Genomic DNA, 13,456 nt, shown 5'->3' with positions numbered 1-13,456 from the left:
TGGAGCAGTGTTGTTACAAGACAACAAACCCGTGTGTTATGCATCCCGTGCACTAACTGACACAGAAACGAGGTATGCACCAATTGAATCTGAAATGTTAGCAGTTGTCTTTGCCTGTCGCAAGTTCCATCAGTACATCTATGGCAGAAGTGTGGTAGTTGAGACGGATCACAAGCCACTGCAGGCGATAAGTTCCAAACCATTGTCACAAGTACCGCTGAGACTTCAGAAAATGATCCTCAATGTGCGTGGGTATGATGTGGAGATACGATACATCCCTGGTTGTAGACAAGTCCTGGCTGACACCTTGAGTCGAGCATCTGTGCAGGATGATGACTGCAAAGCTTATGAAGAATTCCAAGAAATAAATGTGGTTCTGTCAGTCTCGGATGAAAGATGTGAAGAGTTCCAGAATGAGACCAAGAGAGACCCAGAGCTACTGTCAGTTCTTACCATGGTGCAAAATGGATGGCCAGACACGAAAACCGAAGTCCCCACAGAGGCAAGACCCTACTGGACATTCCGAGATGAACTTGCCGCAGCAGACGGACTGCTTTTCAAAGGGACACGCCTTATTGTACCAAAGGTACTAAGACCTGAAATGCTCCGCCAGATCCACAAGAGTCATCTTGGAATAGCCAAATGCAGACAGCGAGCCAGAGAAGTACTATTTTGGCCGGGAATGTCAGTGGAAATTGAGCAAATGGTCACCAATTGTAGTGTGTGGGCTGACTATGCCAAGAAACAGCCCTCAGAACCATTTAAGCCCTCCGTGCCACCATCACTTCCTTGGAAGAAGATAGGAACCGACCTATTTGAATTTCGTGGAGAACATTATTTACTTTCTGTGTGCTACCGTAGCAAATTCCTTGAAGTTGCAAAACTGGAATCTTTAAGAAGTGGTGCTGTGATAGAGGAGTTGAAAAGGCAGTTTGGAGTCCATGGGATCCCAGCAGAAGTTGTCTCGGATAATGGCTCCCAGTTCAGCAGTATGGAGTTCCAGGATTTTGCCAAAGATTATGGCTTTAAGCATACTACCACCTCACCGCATTACCCACAGGCTAATGGGGAAGTAGAGAGAGCAGTTCAAACTGTCAAGAAGTTGTGGCGAAAGAATGATGACAAGCATCTGGCTTTGTTGGATTATCGAACAACACCATTACCAGACATTGAGCTGTCTCCAGCACAACTACTCATGGGTCGTCGGCTGAGGAATAAGTTGCCCATGAAAGAAAGTTTACTCCAGCCTGCAAGCAACGACCAGTACAAAGTCTCCAGGTATCTAGAGAAGACCAAAGAAATTCAGAAAAAGTACCATGACCGTCACGCAAGCAAGGACCTGAAGGAACTTCAGCCCGGAACCAAAGTGCGCATGCAGCCTTGGACGGCTGCCAAGGAATGGAAGCCAGCTACTGTAGTCCAACATCACCACACACCAAGATCCTATGTAGTTCAAGGTGAAAATGGCAGGAAGTATCGCCGCAACAGGCAGCATTTAAGAGTTTGCCCAGCTCCAGGACATGCTAGCTTGGATGCAGAACTATCTTTGGCAGCAGACCATACTGTAGTCCAGAATAAGGAGCTACCCAGAGGGGAACCAGACCAAACCACAATTGCACCTGCACCGCCAGATATTACATCCCCTGAGCCGCATCCAGAACCAACAAAGGAGAACAGTGCAGGTCCATATGTCACCCGCAGTGGCAGACCAGTAGTAAAACCCAACCGGCTTGATCTATTGACTGGTCTGAGATAGGAAAGACTCTGTTTAGTTGTTCATTTATTTTACTTTAAGCCAAGGACAGTGACATTATTTTCTTTTTCGTATTTTCTTTACAGTTTTTTCATTTTGTAACTATTTTTATTTACAACAGTTATATTTCTTTCATTTAAAGGGAAGGATGTGATATAAATGTGTCAAATAAGACTCTACCCTCCCTAGCTAGTCATTATGTGCTGCTGTATGTCACGTGACGAAGCACGAGGAATAAACACATTTCACTTGTCAGCCATCTTGACTGCTCTGTTATTTTACACCTTGAACACAATAGCAAAGTGATGACACATTTTTTTCTGGGGAAAGTCCCCTGATTGACTTCCTTTTTTTCCAAGAATATCACGCAACGAAATTCGAGTCTGATTTCATATGGTTTTCCAATATAAATTTCCAAATATGAATTCCAACATAGTTTTCAAAAAAATGAATTCGAAAAATGATTTATAATTTTGTATTCCAAATCTCAATATTCAGAGCTTAAATCCACTCATTGCAAAATGATCTCGTATTTTTTTTTTATCAAATATAAAATGCGCTTGTATTTCTGAGAATTTAGTCACACAATGGATTCTAAGAATTGACTCAAAATAGATTTCAAAAAATGGAAGTTGGGGAGTTTGAGAACATTCGATAAAAATGCGTTGCTATTTCTAAGTATCTTTTCTAAGAATGTGATCTGAGGCGAGCGAGTGACGTCATGACTCAGACAAGACTCAGACAAACAAACCAGAATGGCGGACGATTTTCCTTTAACACTTTCTAAAATAAAACTTAATTTAAACGAAAACTTCCCCTAGTTTCCTTCTATTTCTCTCAAAACACGCTGATGTTTTCTGAGCCTCGTTGGGGGCATAATCATTTGCGTTCTATTTTTAGCCCATTGGATACTGAATTAAAAAAACTCTTTTTGTTGTCCCATTTCAGACCGCCTGGTGCTATATACCCTTGAGAATAATTGCTTTCAACTTCAAACAAATTCACGTGAAAATGAGTGAATTTCCAGATGGAAGAAAGAGCAACTATCTGGAGAATATCACCTGATCTGAAATGGGCAATTTACATACGTAGCTAAAAAGTTCTGATAACGCTTCGCAGGACACTTTCATATTAGAGACATTTAGCTACAGGCTTTTTACTTTAACGGCAAACCGCAATCGGCAGTTTAAGGTTAGTTGTTTGGCGTTTGAGGTATATTGAACTCTATTGGTTTAGCTGGACGTTCTTCAATCTCGAGCAAATTCGCGTAGAAAACAAGTTAACTTAAAGGAAATATGACTTGTCAAATTCTAAAATTCAAAATTACTAATGATCCGGCCTAACACCGATTTCTTTATCGACGGTTGTTAAAGGCGGCACGAAGAAAAGCACACAAACTGCTCGTCAAGATCCACGGCAAAATCAAAATTTATTTTTCTTTTCACGATATACAATTCTCTCAAAAACTGCTCTGTTTTGTTACGGTATCTGTGAAGAAGTAGCTTACCTTAACGCTCACATCCTTCTTGAAATTTGACCGGTTCGCCTTCAAAACATTCGTCCCTTGCACTGAAAGTTTTCTGAAAAATATACGGTGAGATTCCGAGAATTTACTTGCGAGCTTTCCGCCGCCATATTGGATTTGCGACATATACAAGTGCTTGTTTTTCAAAAGAAGAGAAAATGCTCAATCTGCACCCTTTCAACTTGAATTTTTTCTCTGTGTCTAGAAAAATGACTACTTCGGATATCTATAGCGTCAATACGTAAGATAACTAAAAATAAAAGAGAAGAAACCTTGAGGGAAATCACCAACGTGAAAAGCTACCTCTTGCCGTCGAAAACGTGTGACCTCGCTATTCCTAGAAAACGAAACTGGCAAACTGCAACATGATTTCTTTCACAAAAACGCTTCACTTCTCGATCGAAGAAAGCTGGTTAAAAATTAAATTAAGTTTCCCAGACAAAGAGGGTCAAAAAAATTGTGTTCTGCTTTTCTGTTCAAATTTTAACACAAAAGGAAATTAAATGGTGCGGTAACACCATCATCATTTCCTTTTAAGGGTGAAAATCATACCACTCGTGACATAAAATTGCCAACTACATGTACTCGCCGACCGCTAAATTACTTGCGTGAAGCAAGCAGCAATTTGGTCCTGTAATAAAGAAAAGACAATAACAGAACCGTAAAAAACAGCAATTTGCGCACAAAAGAAGTGACTTCGGTAGACCAGTGCTAGAAAAAAAAGCACATGGATGTCCACTGCGCATCCTAAATCTTCCATTCGCGCATAACCACAATTCTTTGCACCTTTTATCGTTTCGTAAGGAAAGTGACTGAATGCCGCTATTATGTGATTTTTTGTCAACTAGAGAGCTTTCTCGTTCGTTCAAAAAAAAACACAAAAAACCAATACTAAACATTTTCTGCATTTCACTGCCTGCCTCCTACCTTTCCTTTCTTATGACCTTCATAGCCCCTAACTTTTAAAAGTTTTAGTCGCGCTAAACTGGGAAGTTTGTGTGTGGAGCTGAACCTGTGTTTTATTCTTTAAGCCATATTGACTATTTCCTCTCTTTTGCTCCTAAGTCCGTGAGGACGAACGCGACAGCGAGCGCGATATACGAGCGGCGAAGACGCGAGTTGCAAATAGCGCGAACGTCGGATAAAGAACGTCGTCTGATGATTTGTTCTGATAATAAGCAACTTTTTAACGAAATTTACAATCGATTATGGATTTGAAATTGTGGCAATCTTTCCAGAAGCAGTAGTACCCGTGATAATAAATAATACCCGTGAGTGGCAATGCCTGTTTCCCGCCAAGAAGGGAGTCGTAAATCGCTGTTGTATGGACTGAATAAGCAATTAAAACAACCTCTTTTTTTAAAAACCATCCGTTTGGTGAACATCCTTCTATGATTTATTTGTTTAGAGGTTTACCGGTGCAAACAAAACCACACGGGATGTCGAGCCGTCAGGCCAGTGACTACAAACGTTTGGAGTCTCCTCCAACATTCCAGGTGGGTTTATTGAGCCGGTGAACCCATAGAATTTGTGGCATTTGCTTTTATGGAATAATCATGGAAAATGTTTGTCAAAGAAAATGATAATAAGCAACTTTTTAACGAAATTTACAATCGATTATGGATTTGAAATTGTGGCAATCTTTCCAGAAGCAGTAGTACCCGTGATAATAAATAATACCCGTGAGTGGCAATGCCTGTTTCCCGCCAAGAAGGGAGTCGTAAATCGCTGTTGTATGGACTGAATAAGCAATTAAAACAACCTCTTTTTTAAAAACCATCCGTTTGGTGAACATCCTTCTATGATTTATTTGTTTAGAGGTTTACCGGTGCAAACAAAACCACACGGGATGTCGAGCCGTCAGGCCAGTGACTACAAACGTTTGGAGTCTCCTCCAACATTCCAGGTGGGTTTATTGAGCCGGTGAACCCATAGAATTTGTGGCATTTGCTTTTATGGAATAATCATGGAAAATGTTTGTCAAAGAATAGAACGATTCTCATAAAAACACCTGTAAACTAAGGACACAGAGTCAACAAATTTAATAAGATGTTCCTTTTGGGCAAAACAACGACTGTACGTGCCATCGAAAAGGTCAAGAAAGTTCTGTTAACAAACCCAAACAGACAACATGTCGTTCAATACAGCAGGTGATAATCTTAATTATTTCATGATTGGCACATTTTCTTTTGTTATTCAACAACCTTTATTTAACTTTTAAAAGAAAGACTATGTTGTTTACGGTCGGAGCCGAGGTACCGCTAATTAGACAGCTTTTGTCCTGCTGGAAACGGGCTTTATATAATGGTCCCTCATGAATAATATCATAAAATAAGTCAGATAAATACCTCGAACGTCGGCATTAATCCATATACATCCCGAGGGCCGTAAATACCTCCGTTCTCGGTATTTATCTCTTACTTAAAATACAGAATATTTTGCTCACTAACATTTTCTACCTTGCTTCTAAAGTGTTGTTTCTTCGTGTTGTAACATATATGTCATGAAAATAATGGCGTCCAAACAAACGATTTTTTTAGTATTTCATTTATCATTGGTGTATTTCGCTGTAACCCTACCAGTCCTTAGTTAATGTGTGTTAATCTAAGGCACTAATTTCCATCAAATGTCTTTCTTAATTTTTTTAGCTCATTCTACTTTGTTAGGCAAAACAGATGTATAAATCGACAATAAACTAACTCGATAAACAGCAAAGTGCTTCTCTGATTGTCTGCTTTACTGCTTGTCTTACTTCGCTGATTTTCCAGCAGTAAAGAAACGGGTTTAATGATGAGTTTAAGTACACCAAAGTTGTTGTCATGAACAAAGCAAGATTATTTGATGAAGATAGCTTCCTATAGCTGAAAGCTCCAACTAAAATATGTGGTAAATAACATACAATTAATGTCAACTGTACCCACAGTGCACTTGACACTGCCTTTCTGTATCGCGCTATGTTCAGTGGAATTGCTTGGCTCGGTTGTTGTTGTTGTTGAAAATGATTTTGTACTTGAATCTGATGATGCCGTAGGGTTAGGAAAATCATTGAGTACGAGACGATTGACGTTACAATACAACATGAAGTAACTATACGACCATACCACCTGATTATTTGGTGATTTCCAAGATACGATGTTCCAGCGACAAAGGAAAGAACCCAAAAGGTAACTACAATCACATATGTTCCCTTCATAGTTACAATTTGTCTGTATCTCTGCCGTAACAACAGAGCGAGAAGTCTGTCCACGCTTATTGCAGTCACTATAAGCAAACTCACGGAACATAGGATATAACTTGCTATGTAATCTGTGGCTAGTGTGCGGCGACAAAGATCCCTGTTTTCATGAGCTAGCGACATCAGCGAGATAGCATAGACGGGCTGTGCAATAAGACCAACGCAGAGATCAGTTGTTGCCAGACAACGAAGCAACAGTTTGGACGGCGGATGAAGGGAAGTCTCCTTTCGAAGAGCCACAAGGATAAGAGCATTTCCAAGCAAGGCAGTAATTGATAGAAAAATGTTGAATGATGAAATATATATCACTTGTTCTTGTATTCCACTGGTGTAACTGGCCGAGCATCTTACTTGTTCACGTGTCTCAGTGTGTTTTCCACTTCCAGTAAAGTTAGCCATCATTTGTTATTGTTATGCACTAAAAGTGTCTATAGAATCCACCAGGGATAACACAAGCGGACTGAAGCTTTATGCTCTGAATTAACTTGGTGGTTTCATAACAGTGAATAATACTTCCACCTTCAGAGCTGCCTTTTATGTCTTGATACATGTCAAAATTGTCATTCTACTACAAATTAACTTCCTAAAATGATTTGAAGGAAGACGGGTGCTTTACGACGGAAGCATTGCTCAAGGCCATTTGTTTATTCGATTTAATAAATAACGGAAAGAAATAGATGATTTGAATCTAGGAATATGACAAATTTTTCGAGTGTCATCATAAGGTTGAGAATAGACTTGCGTAGGTTTTTTTGGTAGAAACGGTTATTTGCCGTCGCGAAGCTTTGCAATAAATTGAAAAACAAAGCCCCCCCCCCCCCTTTTGCATTTTTACTTTCGTGAGTGGCTTACAACTCAGCTCCCTTTTGGTTTGGTGAGGTGGGCGTGTTCGGTAGCACAACATTATCGAACTTATTTTTTATTATTTAGATATAATTTAATGTTACTAAATTTGGCAGCGAAAATGTGAATTTGAAAAGTTTGAATTGCTGCCCCTTCAAATATTTGCCTAACGACCTATAGTTATTGCTTATGTGCGGGGGAACTTTTGTGTCTGAGTCAGCTCAATGAGAGTTACTTCAGGAAAATTAAAATTATTCACGACTAAGAAAATTTGAGGGTTTTCCAACACTGTCAACTAGATTTCCATCTAAAAAAGAGGCAGTCCGAATCGATCGATTCGTCGAATGGATAACTTTATCCACGATCCAAAAAGTGGACTTGACGATCGAACAATCGCATCTCATTAGAGGGACTTGGAAATGTTTTAAGATATACTTGTGGCAGGGCCCCCCGTGAACGTTTGTCGATTCGGTCGATTAATCAAATGGATAATTTTATTCACGATGCGACAAGTGGAGTTGTCGATCGGAGAATTGCATCTCATTAGCGGGACATGCCGGTGTCACAGCGGATATGGATCCTCATCGCGGATTTGGACCTCTTCCCTACCAAACAAGTTTTGTTTTCATCACGTTTAGTAAATTATTTCCATTTGCAAGCTTTTCTTTCAACATTCCCTCGATTCACAACGCAAAATTCGTTACTAAAGATGAAGACGAATGCATATTTCGTTACAATTCTGCCATGTTTATGAAAGTTATTTTTTTTATGCCTGGTTGAAGTCCAGCTCCGATTGGTTCACGACCGCGTTTAAGACGTTCTGGGGAGAGGGAGCGTGTGACGTCAAATCCAGAACGACGCTCAGTCAGTTCTCTTCAATTCTCTCTTTTATATCGAAGACTTTCTGGGTGCTTTCTGCAGCCAAATTCTTATGATTGGGGCCCCGAAATCACCTCAATTCTACAGAATATGAGAATGAGAATGTTTTTCTTCTCATCTGATTTGCGGATGAGTTTTGACTGGGAATGAATAGTGTAACTATTTTATACCTGCCATAGAAAATACGCCTTCTAAATTTCGTCGAGAATACAACCGCAGCGCAACGGCTTTCCTGTATTCTGATTGGCTGTATTTTCTATGGCATGGTATAAATCAGAGTAAACCTGTTTCGGGGTGACAAGTGAATCTAGTAAGATTCCAGTCTCTGTCAAAACACCCAGTCTTGACACCGAGTTTTATAGTTAAGGCGATGTTTCATGGGAATGCAGAGAATAACGCCTCGATTGACTTGAAATCTTAGGCAGACTAGCGTGGAGTGCCAGCGACAGATAGTACGAAGACATACGAATGAATCGAGTGGCCGATCGAGGATGCTATACAAATAACAACCACTGTAGGTACAAAACCAACAAGAGATCAAGAGATGCCAGACTAGTAATTTAAACGGCGGATGGATGAAGGTAAGGGATCCTTTCGAAGGGCAACCAGGATCAGAGCATTTCCATTGAATGCAGTAACGGACAGAAAAATGTCGACAGTTGAAATATTCACAGACTGTTTGTTAATTTCATCTACCAAACTAGCCGAGCATAGCTGTTGTTCACGTGTTTCAGTCCGTTTTTCACCTCCAGTAAAGTTTTCCATCGCCATTGTTCTGCACTAAGGGTATCTACACAATACACCTAGCATAACTAAATTGAACTAAAGTTTCATGCTTTTATTAGTTTTCATGGTGGTTTCGTGACAATGAATAAAATCTCCTCCTTCAGAGCTGTTTCATTATGTTTTGAAACATGTCGAACGCGATGTTATTGCAAAGTAACTTACCGAAATTATTCGAAGAAAGATTGCAGATGTCTTACGACAGAAGCGTTTGCTTTAGACCAGAATTTCATTTGATTAAGCAACGAAAAAAAAAAGAAATTTGAACGGAGGAATAAGAAAACTTTGTCGAGGGTGATAATTCGGTTGAGAGCATTCTTGAATAGGTTCAAGACTCAAGTACATAAGATTAGCGTATTGCAAGAGTTTATTTCTTTGGTATAATTAAACGGTTATTTGTCGTGAAATGCCGAGTTTGTTTTGTTATATATGTTCTTTTTTTGGAATTTCATTTTGTTATACTTCTTGTTTCATTCTTTCACCCGCTGTGATTATTCAAGACTGCAACCAGTCTCTATGTTGCCCTTGTATGATATTTTACAGACTACTTATTCAGTCCAAAAAACACGTTTTCTTTTTTTTTTTTTTTTTTTTTTTTTTTCCCTCTTCTTTTCCTCTTCCGGGTTTTTAACCCCCCCCCCCCCCCCCCCCCCCCCCCCCCCCCCCCCCCCCCCCATTACATATAAAACATCCACTATATAAAAAAACAAAAACTCTCTCACCCGGGGGGCTCGGTATGGAGGGTTACCCTCCTACCAGGGACAACTCTCCTCCATATAAACAGGCCCTAAGACTCACTTTATGGCAGAAAAACAGTTTACTCCCGGGAACACAGCTCACTGCATGTCCCCTGGGTGCCAGAGGGTTTTTTTTTTCTTTTTTTGCGGGAAAGACACTATTTGGCTTCGCCGCTCTTTGTCGCCGCAAAAAAAAACCCTCTGGCACCCAGGGTACACTGCATGGGCACGCTTCAAAAATAATACTCAGGGGAAGGGAAAGGGAAAGAAGAAATTGCAGTTCCGCCTTTTCTCGAATTCGCCCCCACTAACTGCCCTGTTTCCAGTTAATCTAAACAATTCAAAAACATAAAAATTCAGTTCAGAACATGCCCTGGGTTTCCGAGGATGACAGGGACGCAGTTTCGACAACTTTATGCTAGATGCTCCATTATTTGGCAATACAACGACTAATCGTGCCGTCAAAAAGGATCTAGAAAGATCTGTTTTCTCATTAAGCAATCACTTAAATAGGTAGCATGTCGTTTAATACAGCAAGTGGAATAAACGAGAACTTCTGCAATATTCGCTGTTCAGCCGGAAATCAGAAATAAACAATTTGTATAATACTGAAAATAGTGGCGTCCAAACAAATACATTTTTCGTATCTCCTTTATCATTCGGTTATTTCAATTGTTACACTGGCTGCGGTCACATCAAGGCTACTAACTATAATACGTATTTTTTCTTGTTTGCTTTAACTATAGATAGAAAATTTACGCTTCGGTGATCCAAAACAATCCAGACTAAGTAAGGGTTATTTAGAACGAGGGAATATGCGATTTATTCACCCAGGGCGCAGCCCGAGGTGAATAAATCACATATTCCCGAGGTGCCTAAAAATAACCGGCTTATTTTTCACATGGGCGAGGTATCAACAGTGGCTTAAAACAATAATAATACGCTGAAGAAAAACAAATGTTTTTTTTCTCGACACACACTTAACAACGGGAGAAAGGTTCCGAAAAGACGCACTGGGGTTTCCACTTTGTTAAATTTTATAATAAACAGGTTATTTTTTCGTTTTTGATATGCCGATCAAAACAATCAATATGCGTGCCAAACTAGCTTTACAAAAGATTAAAGATTCCGAAAGTACGCATTGGGATTTTGTAATTGCCTAATAGTACCGACAACTTTGTAACCACCTTTTTTCACCAATTAACTGCAAAGTTGGTAGAAGTGAGTGAGTCTGCGAAGGAAAGTTCTAATTTTTCGACAAATCCAGGCAATAACTTGGAGCCTGCTATCCTCTAAGAATCGGGAAGAGGTCTACGAAAACGCTCAGTTTAATTAGCATTGAGGAGGCGACAAAAGGGTTGTTTAGCTTTAACCAGGTGGAAACAAATGGGAAGAAAACGTCGAAGAGGCTAGAGAGATCATCGTTGACGATGAGAAATTAAAAGAGCTGCCGGCCAGGAAGAGTGAAGGATCCCGAAGAAGACAAAAAAGGTAACCTTTAGGCGTTTGAATGTTTGGAGTGTGTTAGCAACCGAACAGAATAAACTGCTTCGGAATTCTGAAAAAGCAAACGTCGAGGCACGAGTTCCGGAACGCATTTCTCATGTTTTCAATTGAGCAATTGCTCAGTAGTATTTAAAATAAAATGTAACAACAGTCAAGGTAAAATGAATGTAACGTTATTAAAGTAAAGTTGTGGTTTTGTTTGTAATGCGAGGCTTGTGGATTTGCTACTAGGGGAATATTATCGTAATATTTCCCTAGGGGGTTATCAACTCTAATATTCCCCTGGTGGAATATTAGAATATTAGCCCCGCTCTCCCCTGTTACAATCAAAGCCGCTCCCAGCTTTTCAGACAGTTGTTAATTAACGGGGTTTATTCAATTACCAGCCTGGAAGAACAAAGGAAAACGAGCCATGTGAAAAATAACTAAAGTTCTACCCAAGCAGGGTTCATGGGTTAGTGTTAAGTTTACAAACGATCACCCAATCAGAATGTGACTTTTCTTTTCGCACGATGAGATGATGAAATGAGATGAACATATATAAATATGCAAAATATAAATTATGCGTGAAGCAAGGGGAAAAGGAAAAACAACAAACAAAACAATTACATATAGCAATATAAAATGTAAAATATACGGCGGATATAGCCACTGTAGGCACCAATAAAGCTTGAATTATTCGGCGTCTAGCATCCGTTAAAAGTTTCACCTTATACTTCTTTAAAATTTTCTACGATGCTTTGCTGCACGGAAATAAGAAATAAGAAGTGGTAAACTGCGGTGGTGTGACCTTAGAGTCGACCGAAAGCACCAACTACAGCTAGGTGTGACGTCACTTAACTTGAGACTGATATCAGTCCGTAGCAAATGCGTATTGTGAACTTAAGGACCAATTTCCATAAAATATCTTTCTAAATTCTGTTACCTCTACTTTGGCAGGAAAAAAGGTGTATAACTCGACAATAAACTAACTCGATAAACAGCAAAGTGCGTCTCTGATTGTCTGCTTTACTGCTTGTTTTACTTCGCTGATCTTCCAGCAGTAAAGGAACGGGTTTAATGACGAGTTTAAGTACACTAGAGTTGCTGTTATGAACAAAGCAAGATTTTTCGATGGAGATAGCCTGTTATAGCTGAAAGCTCCAACTATACCATACGGTAAATAACACGCAACTAATGTCAACTGCACCCACAGTGCACTGGACACTGCCTTTCTGTATCGCGCTATGTTCAGTGGAACTGCTTGGCTCGGTTGTTGTTGTTTCTGAACAGGATCTTGTACTTGAGTCTGATGATGCCGTAGGGTAAGAAAAATCTTTAAATACGAGACAATCGAGGTTACCACACAAAATAAAATAATTATACGACCAACCCAGATGGTTATTTGGTGATCAACAAGGTAAGATAGCTGCAGCAACAGAAGAAACCACCCAAAAGCTAACTACAATCACATTTGTTCGCTTCATAGTTACTACTTGTCTGTATCTCAGTCGCAACAACAGGGCGAGAAGTCTGTCCACGCTTATTGCAGTCAGTGTAAGCAAAGACACAGAACATAGAAGATAACTTGTTATGTAAGCTGCGGCTAGTGTGTGGTGACAAAGATCTCTGTTGTCGTGAGCTAGTGACATCAGCGAGATAGTCACCAAGACTACAACAATACTCTTTCGAAAAAGCCAATCAAGTGGAAAATGGTTTACTATTGCGCGAATTTTAAAACTGAGCTTTTAAGCCTGGTTTTCACAAGCGACACAAGCACAAGCACAATAATAACAGCTTTTATTTCTCCGTGAAAACGGCTTCGACTCAAGCAAAAGCACAAGCGCATTGTATTTGGATGTTTGCGGAAAGCATAAGGATCAAAATTTGTCTATTTTGCGCGATCGCGCTTGTGCTATGATCACAGTTTACTCCCGGGAACACAGCTCACTGCATGGGCACACTTCAAAAAAAATTATCAGGGAAAGAAGAAACTGCAGTTTTGCCTTTCCTTCGGGCCCCCACTAACTGCCCTGTTTCCAATCGTTAATCTAAACAATTCAAAACTATAAACATTCAGTTCAGAACATGCCATGGGTTTCCTAGGATGACAGGGACGCATTTTTGACAAATTATATTGGATGCTCCATTATTTGGCAATACAACGACTAAACGTGCCATCAAAAAGGTCTAGAAAGTTCTGTTTTCTCATTAAG

The 13,456-nt window shown here is 39.9% G+C and overlaps 1 protein-coding gene across 1 annotated transcript; it reads right to left on the bottom strand.

Moving 5' to 3' along the window:
* Positions 1–5,699: 5,699 nt before the first annotated feature.
* LOC144636122 (putative G-protein coupled receptor 45) lies at positions 5,700–6,915 on the bottom strand. Its single transcript, XM_078495254.1, has one exon. It carries the CDS (start codon positions 6,913–6,915, stop codon positions 5,974–5,976), a length of 942 nt encoding a protein of 313 aa, XP_078351380.1. The 3' UTR covers positions 5,700–5,973.
* Between the last annotated feature and the right edge of the window lie 6,541 nt (positions 6,916–13,456).

The sequence above is a fragment of the Oculina patagonica genome, chromosome 13 (genome assembly GCF_052425735.1).
Source record: "Oculina patagonica isolate OP01 chromosome 13, crgOcupat, whole genome shotgun sequence".
Taxonomy (NCBI): domain Eukaryota; kingdom Metazoa; phylum Cnidaria; class Anthozoa; order Scleractinia; family Oculinidae; genus Oculina; species Oculina patagonica.
This window is presented reverse-complemented; position numbering and strand designations above follow the sequence as displayed.